General features: G+C 42.2%; 3 protein-coding genes across 4 annotated transcripts in view; 2 read left to right on the plus strand and 1 right to left on the minus strand.

The window, feature by feature from the left end:
- Nucleotides 1-1,209: 1,209 nt before the first annotated feature.
- Nucleotides 1,210-19,512, plus strand: LOC114451706 (non-muscle caldesmon-like). Its single transcript, XM_028430503.1, has 18 exons — nucleotides 1,210-1,313; nucleotides 5,949-6,052; nucleotides 7,676-7,795; nucleotides 9,550-9,844; nucleotides 9,925-9,963; nucleotides 10,047-10,325; nucleotides 10,659-10,709; nucleotides 11,017-11,052; nucleotides 11,131-11,198; nucleotides 12,179-12,425; nucleotides 12,533-12,658; nucleotides 13,835-13,878; nucleotides 13,971-14,049; nucleotides 14,372-14,503; nucleotides 14,583-14,720; nucleotides 16,082-16,153; nucleotides 17,406-17,442; nucleotides 18,596-19,512. Exons 2-18 carry the CDS (start codon nucleotides 5,979-5,981, stop codon nucleotides 18,610-18,612), a joined length of 1,854 nt encoding a protein of 617 aa, XP_028286304.1. The 5' UTR covers nucleotides 1,210-1,313; nucleotides 5,949-5,978; the 3' UTR covers nucleotides 18,613-19,512.
- Nucleotides 19,513-19,805: 293 nt separating this feature from the next.
- LOC114452671 (troponin T, cardiac muscle isoforms-like) lies at nucleotides 19,806-22,969 on the plus strand. The gene is made up of 12 exons (XM_028432148.1): nucleotides 19,806-19,888; nucleotides 20,385-20,431; nucleotides 20,576-20,586; nucleotides 20,710-20,731; nucleotides 21,221-21,278; nucleotides 21,367-21,483; nucleotides 21,562-21,639; nucleotides 21,741-21,851; nucleotides 21,928-22,040; nucleotides 22,143-22,233; nucleotides 22,389-22,426; nucleotides 22,776-22,969. Exons 2-12 carry the CDS (start codon nucleotides 20,403-20,405, stop codon nucleotides 22,819-22,821), a joined length of 714 nt encoding a protein of 237 aa, XP_028287949.1. The 5' UTR covers nucleotides 19,806-19,888; nucleotides 20,385-20,402; the 3' UTR covers nucleotides 22,822-22,969.
- Nucleotides 22,970-23,197: 228 nt separating this feature from the next.
- dnm1l (dynamin 1-like) overlaps nucleotides 23,198-26,644 on the minus strand; it is a 9,015-nt gene continuing 5,568 nt past the window's right edge. For both annotated transcript variants that reach the window (XM_028432147.1, XM_028432146.1), the window contains 4 exons: nucleotides 25,985-26,161; nucleotides 24,305-24,414; nucleotides 24,041-24,200; nucleotides 23,198-23,579 (listed from right to left, as the gene is read on the minus strand). In XM_028432147.1, coding sequence (XP_028287948.1) covers nucleotides 23,523-23,579; nucleotides 24,041-24,200; nucleotides 24,305-24,414; nucleotides 25,985-26,161 — 504 coding nt within the window. In that variant the 3' untranslated portion in view covers nucleotides 23,198-23,522. The remainder of the gene's footprint in view (nucleotides 23,580-24,040; nucleotides 24,201-24,304; nucleotides 24,415-25,984; nucleotides 26,162-26,644) is intronic.

Here is a 26,644-nt window from a genome sequence, read left to right on the forward strand (position 1 = left end):
GTTGTTGTAGACTTTGGCAGCTAAAAAATAGATGATGTCCCATGTCTTTGAGGCCAAAGAGTCCCATCTTTGGCCTCAAAGACATAATGCTAACCGTGTGTCGAATAAAGATAGACATGAAAAGGAAACTAGAAAAGGGCATTTCCTGAAGAAAATGCAAGTTTGATTGCTGCAGCTGAAGCATTGCTTTGAATGCCGATGTGAAGGATTGATCTGAATTGCTGGAGAATCAGCAATTCAGAGCTTTGTATGCCTCTGTGTGTCAGCCTGTCACCATGGTAACAGCAGAGGAGACCTCAAAAACCACTCCACCTTTGAGAGCCTGGCGGAAACGATTCGGAATTAGAAAATTCTGAATACAAGTTTGATAGAGCAGCATCTAATGAGCGTTTCAAGACTAAAATGGAGTCTGTAGCTTGAAATTTGTAGGAGGAGATACATTTGGCAGATGACACCGAAATTGCTTAATATTTGAAAAACTATAATTTTTTTGAAATACAATTGAAGTTGACCCGGAATGTCCTCTCTGAGATGAACATTTTGATAGTTGAATGGCTGAAATCGGTAATTGTATGCTGAAGATACGCTGAGCCATTAATGTACGGAAGAATAAGAAGAAGAAGAAGAAAGAGGGTGAAGATTTGCCTAGCAAACTAACAATCTAGCTGTAAACATAATAAGTTCTGCTGTAAAGTTTGATGTTATGATGGAGGTCTGTTGAGGTTGGCTCACTTCTGGTGCCAACCTTAAGTGGCAGAGTGCAAGGAAATGCCAGATAATTTCACAACGAGAAACACAATCTCAGATGTCACAATGACGCAAAGCCAACTGTAAATTTGGGGATTAAGCAATAGAAACAAACAGATTTGGTTGTTTTGGAAGTACAGACATTGAGATTCTGGTCGCCTTGAGCCCACTGGAAACAATTAACAACAGTCTGTTGGGCTACCACAACTGGAATCAGAGGAGTGGCTCCTCATTTCTCAAACACTTCTGTAATTTGGCCAAACCACTGGGGCTGAGATGGAGGAAACACTTGGACAATTGCATGGAAATAAACAGACTCAGAGATCAATGTGATGATGATCCTCATTGTCCTCATACTATCTGTAGCAGCATAGATCACTGTACATCTTTGATGATGTCAATGGGTATCAACTGCATTACAACGTGTGCACACGCACACACTCAGTGTGTGAAACGTTGCAGCTTGAGCAGGCGGAGCTGTTCACGGCTGGCTCCGCTTATAAACCCCCGGTTGCTCTTCTTTTCTTGATTTCCATCAGGAACAGTCGCTTTGGTCTGCAGGCTCGGTAAGTGTGATGATCATAGTGTAAGGAACTTGCAGGAAAAAAGAGAGATGCTGTTGTGTAGAAATATGTACAGGTGCTGGTGAAAACTGATTTTGCATCATGTAGTATGTTGACAAGGCAGCTGTTGAGCTGTTTTTTAATCAAAAGATCATTTACTTGTTAACGGAAATTAAAAATAAGGCGGTAAATGTCATCAAATCTGGATTTTGATTTCTGGTTCCGACGTAGCTCTATGCTTTTGAGTCATTCATGCCATAAACACAACTTAATCACAAAACAGTGTCTGTAGTAATGTTAGGAGAGAGAGAGAGAGTCCACTGACTCATCCTCACACGCTGATCTAAAGATATAGATACTGACAACTTATGATTGCTGCCTTTTTCTTTACAATATAGAAAATTTGCTTTAATTCTGTCTCAAATATTCCAAATGACTTAATGACAACTAATATGCACTAAGCAAAGTCATTCTTATGATGCTGGGAAGATAAACTTTGCACTATATAGCGTGTTTCTGCAGAGATGGCTGAATGTTAAGGCTCTGGGCCTGTTTGCTTCACAATATAAACAGTTAAATAAGGGGTCTCAGGCTCTTTACAGTCTTGTTGCAAGGTACAGGAGTCAAATATTATAATTTGCCATCAGTTTCTGTTGCTCGTACACTGAGCAGACGCCTGGCTGTGGACACGCTGTTTGCTGACATGCCAAGTCAGACTCCTATTCCTTAGATGGTATTGAAGATTAAGGCTACAACCACACAGCAGTCTGTGGCTTTATGACTGGAAGTCATTTACAGAGCATCCTTTCACTTCATTCTTAATGACTGAAAGTTGAAAGTGATAACAGCTGTGTGTGTGTTAACCAAGTCATTTACAACACATCCGGCTGCGTACATGCGAACATTACACACAGATTTATTTTTGATGACATGTTTGGCTGTGGATGATGCTGCATCAAATTAGCAAGATCCAAACACTGTGACCAGAGACAGTGGGGCGGGAGCTGTTCTTTGAACACAAACACACAAGTCATTAAAAAGAAGTTGCGAGTCAAATTTGCCAGATGAGAAACATGACAAGAGGGGGAATTCAGCTGCTGATGTTGTTGTCTGAATCTTTGTGGTGTGATCTGACAGAAAGGAAGGACGCCTGCTCGTTGGTGTAACAGGTGGGAGAGCAAAGTGGGCTTCCACATGAGGACATTTCCAGGAGGGGCAGAGGTGGTTCTGACTGTAATGGGCTCATTCACCTGCAGTCAGCCTACCAATCAGACGGGCAAACATCCCTTCGTTAATACTAATGTCTCATGTTATGAAATAGGCCTTTCCCAGCAGCCTCGTGGAGAGCTGATCATGGTGAATTCAATGGAAATATACGTTATTCTTTGGTCGCCACTTGGTGTGGCAGAAGGTATTTCCTAGAGTAAACCACTCTCCCTGTCCACGGCTTTGCACCCTGCCAAGCTGGGACACTACAACTAACACTGGCTGTGTGCTTCCTTAAAAGGAGGCCAAACACGCCATCTGAAGCTGCTGGGATGAAGAATGGGGAGTGCACATAGCTGTATCTGTTTCCATTGAGCACCCAGTTGCAGAGGAAGCTATGGCTCAGCTTTGATTGAATATTCACTTGGTATTTTATGTATTTATCTGTGGTTACTCAGGTGCAGAGCTGTTTTTTTTTTTATTGAATTGTTTTGTTTTGCTGAAGAAGAGGAGCTGCAGAGCCAGAGATGATAACACGGCTCCTCTCATTTCTATTTGATAGGTTACAGTAACAAAACAACAAGCACGCGCTAAATCAACCATTTTAATGGGCAGAAGCAAAAGGTCACCACTACAGCATGTTGTGGCTTGTAAACCGTGAGGAATTTGTGTCCTGTTCATGGACTTTTTCATAAGTGACCATGTTTGGTCATGTGGAGTAAGCAGCTGTGGCTTCTTGATTGATTGCCAACGCCTCTGTGGTGACTGTTTATCTATAAGAGCATTGAAGCACTTTCCTTTAACCAGAACCTTGTCTGATTGCAGTATGACTAATAATGATCAGTGAAACTATGAAAAAAGGAGCATCTAAAGGATCTCTGTTACCAACAAGTCAAAGCATGAAACAGCTGTGCCAGGCTAGCAGCAGTTATTGTTACAGTATGTGTAGCTATTACTTGAAATCTGATAACTGTCATTTCTGCTGCTCATAAAGGAGTGTGAATCATGCAGCACAGTTGATTTCCTCCTTGTTGCTCTCGCAACTTGTCCTGGTTTGATTTCCACAGAGAGAGAGAGAGAGAGAGGGAGAGAGAGAGAACAGCTGTATGCTTTCATTCCCAGCATGTCTTTGTTGAACATTTCCTGGTTGAATATAAGGCCCGCAGCCAAACTAAATGCTACTTATACATGAGAAACAAAACTCTCTTCCACTCTTTGATGTTATTACATTTAGTCAAGCAATAAGTCAAACAATAAACAATTAGGACAGGTGTACACAATGCTGGGATAAATAGAGAAGGGGCCTTGCAGTTATTGTAATTATTATGGATCTAATATCTTACAAAACTCATCCAGTAACATCCAGTAGGCCACTCTCAGGCTTACTGAGTTTGATATGCCCCACCAGTGATGCATAACAAACCAATCCATAAATATATAAAGACTCCATTATACATTACATCAGCCTAAAGTTCAATAAAACTTTCAGCTCTTCAAGTGGTCATTTGAGGAACTGCAGGCTTTTTCACTTTCTTTTTCTGAGCCCTGGAGGTTGTGACGATCGATTACGATTAAGAGATTTCTCTCTTAATTAATGACGATCAGTGCTTCTTAACTAAAAATTCAACAGGGCCGATTGTTTTATAATGTTATATAATAACTGCTACATGGGTTACAACTATAGTAACCTCCCATTTTAATAGAATCTCAGCTGCTTCATTCTTTAATGTGATGAATATATGTTGTATATTGATACAAACCCACGTCTGTAGTGTTTTTAAATGATAATCTATCCCCCCAGATTAAAAGTGACTGATCAGTTTAAACTTAAGCAAACTCTGAAAGTTGTGTGCGATGTAATGAACCATTTTCCTGTTTTCCAGGAAGGACTAAACTAAAAGGCCAAATGGTGTCATTCTTTTTTCCTGGAAAGCTTTAAACAGCCCTGTTGTACATGTAATGGGGGTTTCAGGAAAAAGGCCTCTGTTTGTAAGCCGCAGTGACTGTATATGGTATTGGCCATTGTGAAAACTAAACTGTTACATGCTTGTGTCCCATTATGATGTACTGCTCATTGTTGGTGGGCTCGTCTGAGGCTCTGATGCTACAGCAATGATTCTCAAGTGGCCCTCTTTAGTGTGACCTTGTGCCAAACTGCAAGTGTCAATTAAAAGGGATTTTTTAAATCATGTTGTAAATGGGACCCTGCACTGCAGGACGAAGCGGGTTCGGATGATGGATGGATGGATGGATGTTGTTAATGGAAGGCTTATTGAGTCAGTGGTGCCCATTGATTACAAGAGGTACTGCAGATTTTGACAGTTGGTCATCAAAAAAACAACAGCAGTGGTTAAACTGTGATATTGACTTAAATAACTGTTTCACATCCTGTGTTTGTATCTGTATAGTGTGTGTCAAATGTGTTTTTGAGGGTGGGTCCTGTCCTAATGGCGAAAAATGGGGGAGCGAGACAGTTTTGTGTTGAATGGTCCATATGGTGTTGGGTCTGTTTTAACCCAAACTGCTATCTTAACCTAATGTAATTCAAAAGCTGTTTAAATATTGGCCCGCCCAGTGTGTCTGTGTCAGTTTATCAGTGGAAATAACACAATGATTCTTTTTTTACAAAACCAGTTGAGACACTTGAAAAGTAGGAACAGAGATCACACTCCTCTATCCCTGATCATCATTACTATATAAAGTTTATAACTAATTGTTTGTAGCTAAATAAATGGCCCCAGGTCCTGCGTGTTGATTGAAGTTCTTGTCACACTCACTCACTGGGGACCTGGACTTTGCTGTCATGATGCTTAATTGGTTTATCTGTCAAATCTAAGAGTGGACTTGATGGATTACTGTGTATCAGCTCTATAAGCAAAGTGGCCTTAAACAGAGCAGAAGGATGGAGAGAAAATTAGAAAAGGAGATAAGCTAAGAGAGGTGGTTTCAGTTCTGAAAACACAGGCACATCTGAGAAAAGTGATGGCAAACAGGAACCCAGTTTGGGACGGGAGGGTAAAGTGAAGGAGGAGAGAGGAGTCAGGCTGTGAGAGGGAGGAGGAGGAAGGCTGGGAGAGGAAAAGAGGAGTGCAGAGAGGCAGGCTTTGCCTTTTCTGGTAGTTAAAGTTGCAGAAAGAACAAGCAGGAATTCTTTGTGCTGCAGAGATATAAACCAGACTGCTGACACAGATGTATGACAAAACAGGAGACACTGTTGCCCATGGACTGAAGTATAGCTGCTGCTAAGGTACTGTAAGCCCACAGGCACTGTATTTTTATTTATTTTGTATGCAATAAACTGTGCTGGGTGGTCTCCTATACTGTGCTCATTGTGACCTCATGAGTTGATAATGGCTTATTTGATTTTAATTTGTTGGAAAAAAGGTATAAAAATAGACTTTTTGCTAATGTTACAGTATGTTTGTCTTTCAGTGAGTGAGTGAGGAAATTCTTTTGGCCAACATGGACGATGACTTTGACCGCCGCATGGAGCTGAGGAGGCAGAGGAGAGAGCAGATGCGCATCGATGCTGAAAAGTGAGTAATCTTTTCTTACAATATATAAACACATATGCACACAGGAACCATCTTCATGTAGACTCTATGTGATCTCTGTGAAATTCATTCCAAACAAGGGAGAAAATAACTTCGAATAAGTTTCAAACTGTCCTCTAATAATCCCTGAGACAGGTTTCAAAGACAGTGTCAGTGATCAGGCTTTCTGTGTGCGGACAGATGTTTAAGTGTTGCATGTTTGTATGATGGAAATGTCGAGCAGCTGGAACTTGGATGGTACTGGGCGATGAATTTCAGTTCTTTGCTCATTAGGTATAGTCTGTCAGCTGTGCTGTTCTTTCTAGTTTACTCCCTCCTTCACTGTCTCTTTGTACTAAGCTAAAAAAAAACATTCAGTCTGTAATCGTACTACGTACCAAGCTCCATTTAAGTTTGGACACATCTCAAAATAGTATTAAAAGGAAAATGTCAATCAATCAAAAAACCTCTACTAGTGACACCTATTGGCTGTTATGTGAACTGCAGGCAGCGTGTGCTCATGCGTGCAGGCTAGCATCCAGGGCATGGATTCCTTCTAATGTTGGTTGAGTGGTTGTTTAGTTCAGTATTACATTTCCTATATGAGAGCTTTGTAATACAAAGTGACGGATGGGGTGCAGCTAACAGCTAACTGTCCCTGCATTTCAATCAATCTAAAGCCATCATTAATGGTATGTTTGCATCATGGATTCATGTTGGTTGGTGAAGTTGGTGAATTTTTATTAAAGGATTTAAACTGAAAACAAAGTTTCATTCATGTGATGACCAAAACTGCACACAGTCCATACAATCCATCAAAGTTCAACATCTTGTTTTGGTTCAGTGCTGTCATATTTATATGTCCTCCAAGCCCCAGCGATAAGAGCGTTCCTACCAATTTTCTCACAGTCTTGCAGCTAGCTCTGCCAGCCTGCCCTTTCTGCCCTCACTCTAAATGCTGCAGACACTGGAATGTTTTGACTGTCATTTTTATTTCAGCACATGATGTCGTGCCCTGAAGCCTTTGGGCTGTGAGTGTTTGAGAGGAGTATTTGGTCTCTTTCCACTTGCTGAGAGAGGAAGAAGTTCGCCAAGTAGCTCTCACCATGTTTCCCTTCTTTTGTGATGTTTCATGTCCCCTGTGGGTGGTGGAGCAATATCTAATTGGATTACTTCCTTTCTGGGGATGACCCAGACCATTTGAAGGAACCTTTGCCTGTGGATTTATTGGATTTCCACCTCGTTTAAATCTTTTCTTTCTATTTTGAAGACTGAAAAGATTTGTGTGGTTCCCATCCCTCTCCTCCTCTCACAACATCTGTAAATCATCGTGTGGCTCCAGGAAGAGCAGAGGGAAATAATAATACCCGTTTGCTATCAATGGGCCATTTCAAGCTCTCTCCCTGCCTCATAAAGCCTGGTAATGCTTGGAAAGATACTGGTGTGCTGGCCTAGTAAAGAGTAAAGAGTCCATTTTTGCTGCTTTAAATTCACTACTGGTGCATCCTTTTCAAAAGATTGCAGTAACATACTGTGAAATTTAACCACTAGTGGGGATTAGATTAAAGTATTTTTTTTATGTAAATCGATCATTTTATAAATGAATATTTATGTGTGCTGTCTCAGGTTGGGTAACACCAACGATGATAATGAGGAAGAAGCTCGGGAGCAAAGGAGACGTGCAAGGGAGGAGAGGAAGAAGATGATGGAAGACTCTGAAATCACCGATATGAATAATACCAACAGGTACATAGTTGCAAGAGGGTTCAGTAAGATCTGTTGACTTGCTGTTTGTTGGACAGTAGAAATGAGCTCTGCTGGATTTACAGAACTAAAGAAAATGTGCCATAATAGGAGCCTTATCTGCAGATCCAACAATATTACTTGTCAGCAGGACCCCAGTCACCAGTCAAAATATCAGGAATGAACATTGAGAGTTACAGTGAATTATTAATTCAGGGTTTTCATCCTGTTGAGTAGTCTTTCATCTCACTTTTCCCAGTTTTAGTTCTAGCAGTTTCGTTTCTTGCATTTTGTCTGTCTGTCTTCTGGTTTGTTTAGTCGATATTTTCTATGTCCTCCTTCAACTTCCTGTTTTATTTTGAAATTCAACTCTGTCTGTCCTACTTCCACTTGATTTCCCGCCACCGTGACTACAGGCCCCGCCCTGATTGTTTCCACCTGTGTCTCCTCACCTGCTCCCTGTGTCGTGTTCCTTGTTGGTTTCAGATCTGTCGTTTGTTCATTATTTGTTTTCTTTCCTTGGATCCTCTGAGCCAGTTTTATTGGGTTTATGTGCATTGGATTTTTTCGGTTATAAGGTTTAAGCCTTCTTTTTGTTGGTTATTGTGGACTAGAGTTGGTCTCACAGACATGGACTGTCCACACACCCTCACACGCTGGTGGCAGCATGAACAACTTTTGGAGGAGAAGCAGCAGAATTTAAGGAAACAATTCCGAGTTAATCCAGTTGCTGGAGACCCTAATCGTCTAGCTCTGCTCTCGGTGCCTACCTTCTAGTCCACAGTCTGAGCCACCTCTCCAGCCCAAGCCGTGTTCCAAGTGTTCCTGCTCCAATCACCGCTTCCGTCGCCTGCCGTTGGGCTCACATCGCCTGTTCCTAAACCGTCACCACTGCTCCCTGTAGACATTAAAGCTAGCACCCGGCCGGACACCGGCCCGGCCCCCCCGAGTCTCCTGGTCTATGTGGTCCTCGGGTCTCCCCGCTCCTCTGGACTTCTCCACCCCTGGTTCTCTGCCATTTTGTCCCTTAGGGACTTCTGAACACTTGCTGCCAGTGTTTTTTTTCTTGCATTTTGGATGTCTCTTCTTGTTGGTTTAGCCAACTTCATGTTTGTGTTTTTTGCTCTGTTCAGTGTGTGTTGTATTAAAGCTTGTATTTGTTGGATATTGTGGCCTTGGTCTGGAGTTGGTGGAGTTGGTCTGTTTTTGGGTCCTTGAACTATAACACTATTTGGCCTTATAGATGGTCTGTCCCTGTCACCTAGCCATCAAAGTTCTGTTTATAGTGCAGAGTATTGCCTTGGTTTGCAAAAAGTATAAGAATTGTGGAGGCGGAAGGCAGCCACATTTCTGGATTAGAAGGAGCCTTTGTAATGGGTCAGCCATCTTACTATGATGCAGCTAGGGTCATCGGCACAGGCAGCAATGGCCAGTGTTTTGAGCCTATTTTAATAACAAATACCTGAGCCAACACACAGGTTTTGTGCACTGACCAGCAACTTTTTGTTTTTGGCCAAACATGACCTTACTTTAGGACAAACTTCTTAAGTTTATATAGCAAGCCTCTTTAGTCCTTAACTTTTTGTCATATTTGACATATGGGCATATTTGCAGAAGTATCTGGGCCCATTTTGAATCTCTGCCAGGCTCCACTTTTGGAGTTGCAATCAGTGGTTGTGTGCGCTTCATTAGCAGCAAATGTGTAACTCTAAACAAACGTAAAGTTTTCAGGCTAAACTTGTTTCATGTTCTTCCAGTGTGACGGAGACTGATTCCTCCATGACCGGCAGTGTAGCAGCAGACGATGACCAGGCTTTGCTGGAGCGCCTAGCCAAGAGGGAGGAGCGCAGGCAGCGGAGAATGAAGGAGGCCATGGAGAGGCAGAAGGAGCTCGACCCCACAATCAGCAACAGCACAGACGGCGCTCTGGAGGAGCAGTCCTCCGTCAGCAGCAATAGACAAATGACAGAGGATGAGGAGGAGAAGAAAGTGGCAGACACTGATACTAACTCTTGGAATAAAGAAGAAGAGGAGCAGACATTGACTGAGAAGGTAAAGGTGTATTTCTATGGTTAAAAACACCAAAGGATGTTCCAAGTTATTTTTATTCTGACATGTTTTACTGTTGACAGGAATCTGCTGAGGATTCAACACCATACACAAGAAATGAGGTGTGATCTCTCTATGTTGCACCATTTTAACCATGTTCATACATGTGTATACAAATCAGAAAATAATTAACTCATGTATGCAGGAGGAGACTGAGGAGAAGGCTGCAGCAACAGAGGTGGAGGCGACGAGTATAGAAAAGAAAGAAGCCGAGGAGGAAGCCTCTCCTGATGTTGTTGACAGTGAGGGTGAAGAGAGGAAGAGCAAAGAGGAAGAAGAGGAGAGACGGCGAGAAGAAATGGAAGAAAAGCTCAGGATAGAGGAAGAGGAAAGACAAAAAAGGGAAATGGAGGAAAAACTCAAGAAGGAGGAGGAACAAAGGGAGCTGAGAGAGGAGGAGGAAAGGAAGAACAAGGAAGAAGAAGAGAGGCTTCGAAGAGAAGAAGAAGAAAATCAGAAAAAGCAGATGGAGGAAAAAATGAAAAAAGAAGAGGAGGAACGGCAGAAAAAGCAGATGGAGGAGAGGCAGAGGAAAGAGGAGGAGAAACAGAAAAAAGAGATGGAGGAAAAGAAGAAGAAAGAGGAAGAGGAAAAACGGAAAAAGGAGGAGGAAAAACAGAGGAAAGAAATGGAGGAAAAGAAGGCAAAGGAGGAGGAAGAGAAGAAGAAGAAGAAGAAAGATCTGGAAGAGAAGAAGAAAAAAGAAGAGGAGGAGAAGTGTAAAAAGGAGGCTGAAGAAAAGAAGAAAAGAGAGGAAGAGGATAAACGAAAAAAGAGAGAGCTGGAGGAGAAGAAGAAGAAAGACGAGGTAACGATATGACAGTGGGCCTTTTCACCAGACATGCATCAAAAACACAAACCTGGAAATGAACATGCAGTATTAAAGACCTCATTCATGCTACAACAGAATACAGATTAAAATGTTTTTAATCCCTCAGATTAATCAGAGGCTTTGTTCTGCCTCTGCAGATATGTTCTGTGTGACACGGTTCTGCGGTCACAGTTCTGTCACAGTGTGCTGTAGTTGACCTTAAATCTGTTAGGACACGACTCCACCATGTTTAATGGATTTCAGCTGAACTTCCCATTTAATCCTTTCTGTTTCTTCTGTAAAGGAGGAGAAGCTGAAGAGATTTGGGTTCAAGGAGAAGGTACAAGTGTTTTTTTTATTTAAGATTTAAATACTGTTTTTTTCTGTAGAATTTAGCCTGATTGTTTTTCTCTTCCAGAATGAACCAGCCAAACAGAATGGATCTCTCTTTGAGAACAAATTCAAGAAAGCAGAAAAGACATCCAGGTACATTCTTTTATCTCATAACCCAACAACCTTTCAAGCACGGCATTCTTCCTCTGTTAGCCTCTGCTTGAAGTTTCCTTCTTGGTATATCTGAAATACACAACAGATGACAGCAAATCATGAAGCCTGCTGGCTTTAATACATCTGACTGGTCACTCACGGCATCCTGCAGTCAGTATCAGTGAAATGAGTCTTTATTTACTGTGTGTTTGACTCAAACAGGATTGTCTCTCTTTCCTGCTTCTTTGATGCTGCCTAATATAACCTGACAGGTTACAGAAGCAGCTGAGACATTACTGCAGGAAACTGCTGGGAAAGGTCAGGAGCCTTTGAAACATTAATAATATGGCTGATGTTTGGCTGAACTCTGTCCGTCAGTCAGATCTACATATTAAAGGAACATGACAAGCGGCTAAAGATCTTTGAAAGCTGGTTAAGCTGTGGCGTTGTCCGAGGCAGGTCCTGAAGCGATTACAGCAGAAAGATCCCAGACGAGCCCCCAATTGTTACGTTCCCTGATTAGTCCAGGGGATGAGGGGAAGCAACAATAATGTTACCCAGGCCTGAGGAAGAGACAGCAGTCGGAAACAGTGACTATGAATTAAATTTATTTACTTAAATGAAAAAAAAATGGTAAATCAAACACAAAAGCAAAACTAAAAAGTCCCTCTGGTCGCGTCCACAAGTTGGCCCATTGGCCCCGGCCATGCGCACACCTCCAGCTGATATGGGTGTGCTGATGAGAGCCAAGTGGACTCAGCTGTGGATGATCCACTTGCTTCACTGGAAGTGCACTGGGAACCTGCACAGAAAGCAGAGACACAACAGACATACACACAACAAACGAGTACCAGTCAGTGACTGCCAGTGCTTTTAGTGGCTGCTGACTGGTCCGAAGCATCCAAGCCCCAAACTAGAGCTAACAGTACAAAGAGTTTGCTTTTAGAAAGTCAGGTTTGAATTTTTCTGTGGATTGTTAGGGACAATCCTCCCTCCACCAAGGCGGAGGACGCGGAGCGGCTGGAGGCCGAGCGTAAGCTGCAGGAACTGAAGCGCAGACGCAATAATGCAGAAAGTGAGGAGTTTGAGAAGATGAAGCAGAAGCAGCAGGGTGCGGAGGCTGAGCTGGAGGAGCTGAAGAAGAAGAGGGAGGAGAGGAGGAAGATCCTGGAAGAGGAGGAGAGGCAGAAAAAACAGGAACAAGAGGACAAGAAGGCTAAAGAGCAGGTCAGCAGTGAGACGTTTTATTGAAAGTGTGAGAATGAATTTTGGTTTCATAGATAACAACATAGAAACAAATCGCCAACTGAGGATTGGTTTGGTGCCTTTAACAGGAGGAGAGGAAGAGGATGAAGGAGGAGATAGAGAGAAGAAGGGCGGAGGCTGCTGAGAAGAAGAAACAGATGGGGGAGGATCCTGCTAAACCTGCTTTTGCCATCAGTCCCAAAGGCTCCTCCAAGGTGAGTTTATTTCAGGTCTTAAAAAGCACATAAGGAACGTCAAACACAATATAAACTGCAGTATATCCACTAACAACACAGCTTAAAACAAGCAGGAACAGCGAAGCAGGCACAGTGGACACAGCTCATAAAACATAACAACCCTCATTTCAATCAGGAGAGATTAGATGTTCAGATGAGAAAGAATTTATTGAAATACAGTGAATGAATGAATGAAATGTGCTTTGGCGTTCTAGACCCCGATGCGATGACCGCCATCCGAAGGGGGAAAGGACAGGAGATGAGGCCGCTTAGGCAGGAATCCCCCCGGTTCTAGACCCGGTGGTGGTGCAGGAGCAGAAGAGCAGGGGATAAGAGACCTTGTCCTGATGAGGAACTGGTGGAGCTCGGGGTGGAGGAGGGTTGCCGAAATTGATCCGAAAGACAGCTGGAGAGGAGACGGAGAGATTTTTAAGTGAATTGCTGAGCAGTGATTGGGCAGGAGAGGAGCGGCTCGGCCGCTGATTGGAGGGGGAGTTGCTCTATATTAACCAGCTGATTAAGTGGGAGGCAGAGAAAGAGAAAGGGGCGAGGGAGAAGGTGGGACGAGTGAGAGGAGGATGAGGGAGAGGCGGTTGGAAAGAAGTGATGAAAGAGTGAAGATAGTCTTCCTGATTGAACTTGTGCTTCATAAGGTGTTCGTCACATCATCACTATGGGCTATACTGACATATGTCATCATGAGACATTTCAAGAAAAGCTCTTCTATCTTTCCCTCTATGGTCAGGCATGGTTCCTGCTCACTCTGCTTTTTGCTGCTCCTGATATGAAGTACCCATAAAGTATATTGTTAGTTGACAAGAATAACAAAGAAAAAAGAAGTCTGTGCTCAAATATGGCAACACTACCTCACATAGACCACGACAGGGTCGTGTTCCTGAGCGTACTTTGGGATGTTTGCTGAGAATTGTGTTGTGTTGTGTGTGTACATGGAAAGTATAATTAATTGGTGTGTGTGTCTTGGCTCCCATGCTCAGACACTAATCCACATAGTGTTTGAGAACAGTGAGTCCCTCCTGTCCCAGGGACAGACTAGTCTGCTTCTCAGGGGGGTCACATAAGAGACGAGAATGAAGCTTGACCAGGTCGAAATGTCTTTCATCGTGTCGATAAAACGCTGGTTTCTGTTTGGAACAGATTGGAGAGAAGGCAGAATTCCTCAACAAATCAGCTCTGAAAAGGTGAATACAAAATAATACACTACAATAAATAAATAAATGACCTCAGGTTGTTTTGGTCGCATTAATGTCCAGGATGTTGTTCATCCACACAGCTCCACAGCCAGAGTGTCACACGCTCCGATCGTCTCCAAGATTGGCAACAGAATGGAACAGTACGCCTCTGCCGTCCAGGTAACGTTCAGTCATCCTTTATTTCATATTAATAACCTAACAAATACCATAGTGCCTCAGGATTGTACTTCATACATGTAATTTAAATAATTTAGTATTTAAGCTCAATCGTATGTTTTGCTTAAATGTTTTGTATCACAGTAGCCAGGAAGTCCAACTAAAGTCTCTCAATGTAGTTAAAAGAACTTCTTCAAAAAATTAAAATATAAAATTTTTTTAAATTAAAAATTTACATTAAAATCATGACTTCCTGTTTTTCCATGTCCTCTCTTTGATGGATGTTCATCTGTCACAAAGTAGTCCCTTCCATCTCTCTCCACAGGGAAACAAAGATGTAAAATCCCCCAAATCTCAGATGGCAGATATTCCAACAGGAGGCGCACGGAGCATCAAGAACATGTGGGAGAAAGGCAACATCAGCAACCCCTCTGAAAGCCCGGCTCCTGCAAACAAGGTGATGGAGACCGGAGAAGAGAGGAACAGAAGCCGATGACATAGAGATTTTAAATGTTTTTTTTTTTTTGTTCTTCCAGGACCTGGCTAGCATCAAAGGAGGCGTGGCTGGGCGTGTCAACAGTTGGAAGTCTGCAGAAGCAGAGAAGACGGTGAAGCCAGCACCTGCAGCAGCCCCTGCAGCATCACCACCACCACCAGCAGCAGCAGCAGCAGCAGTAAGGCCGGATAAGTCCTCGTCTTCATCACACACTCACACACCAATGTAAATCAAACACCAGTGTTACTTTGGAATAATCCTTTCACATTCTCCACACATTAATGTGCTCATTTGCACATCAGCATGCCGATCTTCTGTTGGCCTCTGCCTTCCCAGACAGGATTATGCTGCTGTCTGGAGTCTAGTGCCACCATGTGGACAGTTTATGTAACAGCATCTAATAACCACATACAATAAACGGTAAACTTCCTCTGTGTTATGCTTCACAATTTCTAGAAAAGTGTGCTTTGTAATCCCAGACCTGAGGAAGTACTGTGCAGAGGGAAAATCTTTTTCCTCATTATTGCAGACATCATAACCCAACACAAAGCAGAGAGCAGCAGCTATGTGTCAGGCACATATCTTGTTGCACAGCTGTTTCAACACCTCTATAAACATCCATCATAAACATCCATCACTTTGGCCTTTGTAGGTATTTTAACATTATGTTACAGCCCATGAATGCTGCAGCGCTTTCGAACAGTGATCTCAGGTTCTGTTTGTGTTTGACACACCTTATATTTGAGGCATAGACACATACACAGACTTAACAAACTACAGGTCAAACTGAATGAGTATTCCTTTGAATCTGGATGAGGTATAAATGAGGTCATTTGTAACTTTGAGGGGACACCCTGTCCTTTTCTTGAAGAAGGACACCAGTTGCTGATCCCATTAGGTCACCTGGAGACATTACTCTATGTCCACACGCTGGAGCGTTCGTCGATGACATGAGTTCCAAAGAGAAGATTTACGAGCCAGATATCTTTAGTATCAAACGTCTTGGCCAAAGAAGCACTTACTGCTACTTTTGGGGTTATAGTTCCCCCTGATGGGATGAAGCTGTACAGCAGTCTATAGTGCTTGTATATTCTTGTGTCAATATCATTTTGATTAATGCTTTGATTGCTAATTATTTCTGCTTCTGTACTTTTTATTTACATTCTGTTTCTCAGCTGTCCTCACTTAAACTTTTCCTGCTCTCTGTCTGCTCTTCAGACTAGTGAAGGTACTGCTTTGCACTAATATTTACTTAATCTCCACATATAATGAGACATAATGTATCCAGTGGTGTAAAGACTTATATATACATTCACATTTAATTCTACATGTCAGAGGGAAAGTTTTGTCTTTACAATGGTGAAAAGAACAGTGTGCCTCACACCTAACCAATTAAAGCAGAGGCCAGTATTTGAAGTTATAGTACATATTGAAAAAAAGAGTTGCTTTTTCTTGTGTTTTTTACCTTTTTTTCCTCTTTAGTCTCTTTTTTTGGATGAAATTATTACGTCTCTTTATACACTGTCTTTTATTTTACAGGAGGTGAAATCGAGTGACATTGGTAACAAGCGTGGCATGTGGGAAACTAAGAAGGCCTCTACGCCTGGAAAGGTAACACACACACAGACACACAATCACACACCTCCTCTGTAAAGCTGCTATGTAATGTTCTGTTAAGGATTAATGGTGCCATTGTCCTGTTTGTTTCATTCAGTTTACCAAATAGATGAGGGATAGAGGTAACAGTGCACACTCCACCAGGCATGATGTGACTGATGTGTGATGTGTGATGTGTTACACCGATTGCATGTTCTGAGTAAAGTGTCGTGCTCTGTTTAACTTCATTATATGATGATATTGCAGTAATGGGTCGTATAAACATTCAGCCCATCGTGACAAAAAAAACAACAGTAATGACTGAAACGACTTTTTATGTAGCCAACGCCTTCCTCTGATAAGTGCATGAAAAGTGACAAGACCAAGCAAATCCACAAAAACCTCCGTATGAAATGATCCAAGTTAATACCTGGTAAAAAGAAACTGCTCAAAAACGCTCTCCATAAGCTTCGATGGGCTTCATAGAAGCTCTGATGTTCTCTGATGTTTTTTATGCACTTATTCACACAACCACAAGAGGGTGCTAGCTGGATGAGGTCTAGTTATTTTTATCAAACTCAGTCGATGAAATCGGGACGAGCTGGTTTTATAGTTTTTGGCACTCATCCCGTTCTGTTGCATGTGTGTGAAAATGTGTTCTAAAAATAATAATAATAATCAGCCGATGTGACGTTAGCGAAGGTGAAAAAGTTACCTTTTCTTCCTTGACACACTCATTAACCCTACATCGGTCCAATTCATAGTTCAGTCTCACATTGAGATGCCTGAAGTGAAATAAAAATATTGATTTACTGTGAGGTGCTGGCTTCTATTACTGTGGTGTTCTACCATACCCCCTTTTCCACCCTCCAACTCACACCCAATAAGACTTGCTATATTTAGCGTGTGCTATCATTAGCTCCTGTGTGGACTTTGCCTCTGGATTCTCACAGATCTGATGTGGTTGCTTATTTGAGTCCAATCTCTAAATTATTAAAGGACAGCTTTTGTGTGCCAAGATAAGTCGCACTGCAGTGCATGTGATTATGCTTGAGTGCTGTGCTTGTTTTTGATTTTTCTTTGATGTTAGGAGTACGGGAACATTTTAAAATATGTACACCCATCGACTCCCTTGCTTATTTATAATAGGTCCAGAAATAAAACTAAGCTTTGTATATTAGTTCACATATATATATGGAGCTCCACTACCTTAGACTCAAACTAAAGGTAAGACACATCTAAGTGCAACATTTCTGTTTGTTTACAGCTGGCGATCGGAGCCAGGAGCAAGTTTCTCACTAATGGTAAGTGTCTTTGGCAGCGAGACTCTTTTTATTACTCATTGGTTTAGGAGAAGATTTTGGTTTGGGTTAAACGAGGACCTTTTCATTACACATATTATACACGTGTTACAAGACAAACTTCTCCCATCTGCAACAAGCTTCACCACCATTTTCTTGGCCACCTTGGTGAAGCTGCTCTGAACACATTTCTAAATGCATTGACATCCTTGAAGTGCATTTCTTTGAGTGCCTGTTTTTCCTCAACATGCTGTAAATGTGTTCATACTACATGTTAAACCAGGGTTTATCGCTCTCAGGGCTGAGTCGACATGAAGTGCGTCTGCCCTTCAAACCATTTTCTGGGCAACAGGAGCAGGCTTTGACTGATTTATAGCCCACAGGGGGCTCATAACAACAACCCTCCAGCCCTTCTTTGTACCAGAGGAGTTGTTCATTGTAAATCAACACTGCTGCTGGAGATTTTTGGGCACAGGTTCAGCGTTGTGGAACTGAGGTCTATATTTAAAAACCCCTCACCATGACCTTGTTTCCCAGTATAAAGAAAGTTCCAGACTCCTGGGATGACTGTCGTGTTTTTGCAGTGCACTGCTCACCCGCTGGCACCCGGACTGTCCAATGCCACGCAGAGCGCCGGTGAGCTGTTAGGCATGCCAGAGTGCAGCTGCTTGATTTTCACATTACAACTGACTGCTGGGGAGGATTACCAGCCGTTTAAGCAGCAAATCGGGCTCGATCACATCGGCTTATTCAGTCAGTGCTAATGATAAAGACCTAACATACTGAACGCACTGCTGCCACACAGGACCAGTTGAAGTGACTGCTCCTTGTGTGCAGAAGTCAGACTTCTTCTGGCGTGTAGCCCCTCTGTTCTTGAGTCGGAGTGTGAACAATAAGAGTGGAAAAGCGTTTGTCGAGTGTCGGCTTCAACCCTAAATAGCGATCCTTGTTTGTAGCCTCCCAGCTTCTTCATCAGAAATAGACAGCTGAGGAATGAAGCAAAGGGCAAATGACAAAGTTGCAGCTTCAGTCACAAAGAGAAATGACACTGTGTGCGTGCACTGATATACAAACATACAAAAAAACAGTTTGGCTTAAGTCTTTTAAACTCTTCACTACATTTGATGCATGGAGTAATTTAATGTCTTTACATTAGCAGGCATGAGACCCTAACCAGGGAGGTCCCAGTAACGTCAAGTCGTACCTGACCAAACGCCAGGCTCTGCTTCTCTATGTGCGTCTGTTCCACTTCACCACACCGGCATTTGGCATGAAGTTCACACCAGAGGAGGGTCACAGCATCTTCCAGCTTACAGTATGAGTAACGACTCTTTCAGCTTAGCCATACTTTGAGTTTTTTCTTTAATAATAAAAAGTATTGGTGTGCTTTCAACTTTATTTTTTACTTGACTTTTGGCTCTAAGGACACCTAGTCTGGGTTTTCTGGTGTGTAATGCTTTAATATGAAGCCACCCACTGGTTACATGCTGCTGTCACCGCTTCCATTCAAAAGACGGGTTTCGCAAAATTCCAAAAGTCTGTCAGGAAAATGTTTCTTTATGAGGCCTGTGGACCATCTACATACCTCATCTCACACATGACATCACCAAACCCAACAACAGATTCCAAAATGATGGAGAATATGGCTCAAATCATCTGCTAGTTTTAATAAAAATAATGGGATAACATCGGAAGGATGGCAGAATGAACCTAAACATGCCAACATCTAATGAATGTATTGGCCCACAGGATGCCAGACTCACAGTATAAGTGGTTATATCCATGTGATGGTTCTCAGCCGTACTTGTTGGCAGGCTAACAAGCTAAACTCCATCGACATTTACGATAAACTGAGGCGTTACCATTTCTGTCTGTCAGATGTTATTAGAAGCAGTGGTGTATCAATCTTCTTCTTCCATTATCAGTTTATTTGCTTGTCAATAACATTACAATTCTCTCTATTAAAGCCTGTAATTAACATTAACAATGTTCCTGTCAGCAGTATAACTTTAATCCTGCCAACATTGTGTCAGTAGTGTTGAGGTGGGTAGCTTTGAGATGTTTGAAAATATTGTTTGTGCAGCTTCAGCAATAAAAAAAAAAAAAAAAAAAAAAAAAATCAGGTTGTGTAACTTCCTTTGTAACCACCACAGCTTGTCCTTCTTTACCACTTGTGAACTTGTGGTCAGTTGAAACCTGAGTAGCTGGTGAAAGCTTGAAAGGAATAAATGTCATTTTACCAGCACAGGAATGTACCTGCAGACTGTGTGTGTGTGTGTGTGTGTGTGTGAGAGAGAGAGACGGAGAGAGAGAGAGAGAGAGAGAGCACTCTGATGTCCAACAATAGACTGATCACCCATAGGGTGCTGCAGTCACATGAGTCAGAAGGGCTGGACTATGTATCCTTGATGCTCAGGGAGCTGAAGTCTGTCTCTGAACTGGGTCACAGGTAGGACACTTCTCGTCAGAACATTTTTAATCATTGAATGAAACTTCGTTTTTAATTGATGATCATTAGCTGAAACCTTTATTATAAGAAGAAGTGTGTAATGCTTGTTATGAAGCCAGCTGTGATTGTGTGTTACTGTGGCATTGTCATGTCATTGCTCCAGTTGTTTTTGCCGTCTTTACCTTTTTTTGCCTGAATGTCCTCAAACACTGTAGCTGGAGATTGTATTTTACTGACTTTCTAGTGCTTCACTGCATGTCAGGCAGAGACTCAACAGTAATCAGACCTGTAGCACCTGCTAACTTTAGCCCCATTTTATAATGCATCTATGAGACGGGACTGTTATATTCCAAATCCTCACACTGCTACTGTTGTTCCAGTAAAAAGTTATTTGGAATTGGGAATATTTTTTTAAGCTTGTAATGTCTGCTATGTTGTTTAATGATCATAAATATTCAACAGTTGAAATATAGACTAATGTGGATCCATTTTGCAGCGCTCAAACCTCAACAAAATGTCTGACACAGAAGAAGTCATAGAGGAGTATGTGATTACTTCTATCTACCTATTACTCATGTTTATTTATTCAACAAATATTTACTTATTTAATGTATATTAATGAAACTGAATTAAGTTATAATTATTTTACTATTTTTTGTCCTTTTTATATCTGTGGCTCTTCTGAAGGGAGGGAGAAGGTAAGGAAATGTTATTATATTATTCAGGATGTTGTGTATTTTGCAAATATTCTTCCATTTTTTTGTACACTATTTACTACTTTATCCTTTATTTTATACTTTATCTTTTCTTCTTCCTTACAGATGAATCAAAGCCCAAGCCAAAGTAAGTGTCTCAGCTCTTCTGTTGTTCACCTAGAACAGATTCTACACTAAGGCCCCGTTCACACTGGGGAAAAAAATGTGGCTTAAGCAGGATTTGGCCGCATCCAGATCAATCCAGATGTGTTTTTTTCCAAGTGTGAACACCTCCAATCCAGCTGAATCCAGTTTGATTTCAATCCTGCTAGATCCACCCTCGAGAGGTGGATCTAGCAGGATTGGCTCAAATGTGGCTCAGGTGTGAACGCAAATGTGGCTAGCGAATCTGGCTAACCACATTATTAGCCATATTACGAGGCGCCACCTAGTGGTTTGGAGAACAGCAAACACGCTGGATGAAGCCGGATTGAGTGCGGACACAACTGTGTGCTAGCCAGATTTGAAAATAGGTCTGAACGCATCCAGCTTAAAGGCTGTCTGGGCTCAATCCTACTCTAGCTGGAATGACTTTCTCCAGTGTGAACGGGGCCTAATAAACTGTTTATATTTGCAGGTTCATGACAAATATTTCAGCTCCAAAGATCCCTGACGGTGAAAAAGTGGACTTTGATGTGAGTCCATGTTTTTAAGTTTGATTAGACAGACAAGTGTCTTTTAACGGTGTGACTCTGACTTGGCTTTCTGGTGCTCTGGTGGCAGGACATCCATAGAAAGCGTCAGGAGAAGGATCTATCTGAGCTGCAGTCTCTCATCGAAGCTCACTTCATCCAGAGGAAGAAAGAGGAAGAGGAGCTCATCGCCCTTGTTAACAGAATTGTGAGTCAGTACCAAGAGGATTATTGTTGGTCAAAATGCACCACCATCACTACAGTCTGTGTGTTTGTGGCTTTTTAGGAGAAGCGCCGAGCTGAGAGAGCCGAGCAGCAGAGGATCAGAGCTGAGAGGGAGAAAGAGAGGCAGGCCAGACTTGCGGTACGCTCATATTTAATATAAAATCTATATCCTAACTTAGAGTTAGTGTCACGGCTGAAGAAAATAAAGCCTTTATTTTCACTTATCTCTGCTAAACACAGGAGGAGAAGGAGCGGAAGGAGCTGGAGGAGCAGCGTAAGAAGCATGATGAGGACGCCAAGAAGAAGAAGGCCCTCTCAAACATGAGCCAACAGTACAGTGCTGGACAGAAGGTTTGAGCAGAAAGCTATTCATCATTATTATCTCTGATGTTGTTCAGACTGACGTATGTTTATTCTTTATTCGCAGAGCGAGAGCAGAAAAGGAGCCAAGAAACAAACTGAGAGGGAGAAGAAGAAGAAGATCCTGGCTGAACGCAGGAAGCCTCTCAACATCGACCATCTCAGTGAAGATAAACTCAAGTATGGCAGAGCTGTGCTGGACTTCAGGACACAATGTGTGGTAACAATGGCCTCTGATAACAGAATAATTAACGATGGTAATTTTGTGACCTTTGTTTTCAGGGAGAAAGCCAGTGAACTGTGGCAGTGGCTGATAGGGCTGGAGGCTGAGAAGTTTGATCTCAGCGAGAAACTCAAAAGACAGAAATATGATGTAAGTCATCTCTCAGAGGTCAATACACAAATATCAGTCTGTCTTCTGATACTTTGGGACTTTGAGTCCCAAAGTATCAGTAAGTATAAGTAACTTTTATTAGCTCCCACATTCTGCTGAAATGATCTTTAAAATAAATGTTTGTGTCCTTGCAGATTAACCAGCTTCTTGCTCGAGTGCAGGACCACCAAAAGTAAGTATTCTACCACTATGAAGATACGTTTTAGCATCATTTTGTCAACATAACCACTGTACATAAGGTTTCTATCATCACAATGACAAAGATCACAGTTCATGCAGAGTAAAATAATTTATTAATTTGGTTTTCCAATGCTGAAACAAACCACATGAACCACATGAAATTTGTGTTATTATGGCTGGAGGCAGCTTGATATCTGACAGCAGCAGTAGTCACACGTGGCCGGATCATTTTTTTAGCTCTCTGTCAGTTTCCTGTCTATAGTTTGAGAGGGGATTTCAGTTTGTTGTTTGAATTGCAGCAGCTGAATCACTCTCTGCCTGTCGTCACTTTTTACTTTCAGTGCTAAAGGTCGTGGTAAGGGCAAGATGGGCGGCCGGCTGAGGTAAAGCTGCTGTGAGCCAGAGCCAGAGGTAGACCATGGCCCCAGCAGTGCCTGACCCATGTGGCCATTATTCACGTATTCATTGTTCTGTTGTGTAGGGTTACATGTCAATCGTTGTGATGTTAAAACAATAAATAAGTCATTACACCTGCTCTGAAGCCTTTTTGCAAACCGCTGTGTCCAACAAACATCGAAGTCTCTTTCATACAAAGATTCCAGGTGAAAAGCAACAAATGTCTCCGATTGTTCTGTCTGTACAAAAAAATAATACTAATATTAACAATAAGTAATATTAACAAGTAACAATAATGTGTAAAATGTTACTTTTAGGTCACTAGCAGGAGACGTGTTTCTCCAATAAAGACAGCAGCTACATGATGTATAACAGCTCATTTCTAGCTTTAATTCAAATCTTCAGTAAGAGCAGACAATCCTCAGCAAGGCTCCACATAGTGCCACTGGATAACTAATCTGTTTTAATTACATTAAGAAAAATATAATAATCTACTACAGGTGCAGATATGATGTTAAAGTACCTACTGTACATTAAAACTATGTTGCCATATACACATATCCACAACCAGTGCGTTTTCAAGTTGTTTGTCTCTGCAGTCTGAAGTGCTGCTAGACGTAGTGGGGTCGGGGTAGTGGATGGATAGTCAGGATGGATGAGGGCCCAGTAGGAGAGCTGAAGAGAGACTGCCCTCACCACAGGTGTGTTTCTCTGATCTCTGCAATCACCTGGCTGGCTTTCTGCAACGCCTGCACACACAGATGATAAAAGGGATTTACATTCTAACAACGAACATGTACAGTGAATTTAAAACATTTCAGGGCATTCTGTCAGAGAGCTGTAACTTGTATGTACATAAAATCTGTTTATAATGGTGAGAAAATGCACAATGCAACCATTCTACAGAGAGACGTGCTCCTCTTTTGCATTTCCCATTAAGCTGCAATGGAAACAAAACAGAACATTTTGTACTATTTTACATTGTCTTTGCATTTATAGTTGACACAGACAGATGCTGTGGATGTATTACATTCTTTAAAGAAAAAAGATGTGAATTTACTTTAAAGGAGCAAAATTAATGCAAATGTTAATTTCCTGTAGTCTGTTATTGATGTATTGTTTTGGTGTGAGTTGTTGAACTGCAGAAGTAGACTTCTGTCCCCCGGCTCTTTATTTTGCTTTCCATAGTAACATGGAATAAATGTCTCACCTTGAGCATGTCGGCGGCCTCGTTGCGTCTCTGCGCCATGTCCTCGGACTCTGTCAGCAGGTCGTTCAGCAGGGCCGTCTTGTATAACTGACCCACTAGCTCACTCTGCAGGCAGTCCTTCACATGATTCACCAGGAAGTGCATCACTGCCTTTGGTACACTGAGGTAACAAACAAGCAACATTCGGAGGACTGTGCTAACATTGCAGAATCTGTAGCATCGTGGACACAAAGTTAGCAAGCTTAGAAACTTTGGGATGTGTACCTGTCCTGGATGTTTTTCCTGACAATAAGGAAGTAAGATTTGATAAGTCTCTCAATGACCTCACAGTCTCTCTGCTCTCGAGCAGATAACTTCCTGGACACTGGAACAGGCTGCCAATGAAAAGATATAAAGAGTTGTGATACCAGAACATGAAATATAAGAATAACAGAGCTGTACAGTGTAATAGTTCACTTGTACATTTACAGTACTGGTAAAAAAAATTATTTTGTCTTTCTCAGGCTGCTGGAATGAGGATTATAGCCTCTCATATTAAGCAGGTCTCCAAGACCGTTTTCTTTCACCTGCGTAATATTACTAAGATCAGGAGCATCCTCTCTCAGAGTGATACTGAAAAGCTCATCCATGCTTTTGTCACTTCAAGACTGGACTACTGCAACTCATTATTGTCAGGATGTCCACATTACTCCATCAACAGTCTGCAGCTGATCCAGAACGCAGCAGCTAGAGTTCTGACAGGAAGCAGCCAAAGGGATCAAATCTCTCCTGTTCTAGCGTCTCTTCACTGGCTCCCAGTGGACTCAAGAATACACTTCAAGATCCTTCTTCTAACCTACAAGGCTCTTCATGGACTTGCTCCATTGTATCTGCAGGACCTGATTGTACCATATGTTCCTAATAGGACACTCAGATCTCTGAGTGCAGGTTTACTTGTAGTTCCTAGGATTCATAAAAGTAGAATGGGAGGACGAGCTTTCAGCTATCAGGCACCGCTATTATGGAACCAGTTACCAATCTGGGTCCGAGAGGCAGACACTGCCTCCACCTTTAAGACTAGACTTAAAACTTTTCTGTTTAGTAAGGCGTACAGTTAGCCTTAGACCTAGTGTGTAGCACAGCTATGCTGCTCTAGGCCTACGCTGTCAGGGGCACAAACATGATCCGCTGAGCAGTTTCCCTCTCACCCTCTAACCTCTCCTTTTCTCTCCTTAGTCTGGCTCACACTGGTCTCAAGACCTGCATGCTGACCTGCAGTCCGGCCCGTGAAGTCTCTCTTGCCCTACGTTGTCGGGTGGCACAAACACGATCCTCTGAGCAGTTTCCCCCTCACCCTCTGACCTCTCCTTAGTCTGGATCATACTGGGTAATATCGTCTCATAATCTGTGTTTACTGTCTTCTTCGTAGTTCTGTGCCTCGCTCTCACTCTCTCTCTTTGCAGGTCTCAAGACCTGCATACTGACCTGCAGTCTGGCCCCTGATCTCTCCTGTGCTCATCGACTTCACTAGCCCCTGCTGCTCATCTTTGCTACCAAATTACTATTCCTACTTATGGACTAACGATATATATAGATATCTATTACAATATAATCACTGTTTCATCTTGCTGTCATGTTTGCTCTGTACTGTATCATGTTTGTATCATGTTTGTTCCTCTCTCTCTCTCTCTCTCTCTCCATCCTCTCTGACTAGCGGCAGGACTGGTTCCCCCTTAAGCTGACGGGTCCTGCTCAAGGTTTCTTCCTCTTAAAGGGAGTTTTTCCTTGCCACAGTGCTCTTAGGGGGGTTCCTGTGAAGCGCTTTGAGACAATGTCTGATTGTAATATGCGCTATATAAATAAAACTTAATTGAATTGAATAGATGTCTGTTCTACCTGCTGAGCTATGTGGAAACCTTAAAAAGCAACTAAACTGTTTTGACTCTCTTTTTTTATTCCACTCACCACATCTAGCAGGTTGACAGCGTGACCCTTCTGAGGGCTTCCAGAGAGGGCCGTCTGCGACATGACCCTGTCAGCAGATGTACCCTCCTCCCCCCTCCTCAACATTCCCCTCCAGTTACCTGTCCCACCATCTGTCTGATCACTGAGAGAAGCACTCTGAGAACTGGTGGCTGCCCCCTACAGGGAGAGAGGGAGGACACTAGGTGAGGATCTGTCAATGATCTGTGTAGAAAGGGGGACAGTCATTGAAATACTACAGAGAACAAGCCAGTGCAGCATGCTGTAGGCCTTCTTTGATTTCACTGCAAAGAAGTTCAACCAGGTTAGCATTCATTCAGCTACTAATATTTTGATACACATGTTTGTACTTCTATAGTTAGGGTAAGATTGTATGTTCCATGATTATTTCTTGCCTATAAAGGCAAGTAAATTCTTAATTTCTAAATTTTTATATTAAACAGTTTAGCCCAGCAGAATCTACAGTGGTATTTTAGCAACCATCAAGCAAAAAAAAGGTTATATTGTATGTAGTGAAGGTGGAAGGTCAGTTATTAGTGTCAAAAACTGCCCCTCCCACCACCAACTGCACTTGCAGGACAAACTTTGAAAAGGAGGTTTAGATTTGGGAGATGTGCGGAGGTCAGATGTAGACAGGCAGAA

This window comes from Parambassis ranga, chromosome 19 (assembly GCF_900634625.1).
Source record: "Parambassis ranga chromosome 19, fParRan2.1, whole genome shotgun sequence".
Classification (NCBI taxonomy): Eukaryota; Metazoa; Chordata; class Actinopteri; family Ambassidae; genus Parambassis; species Parambassis ranga.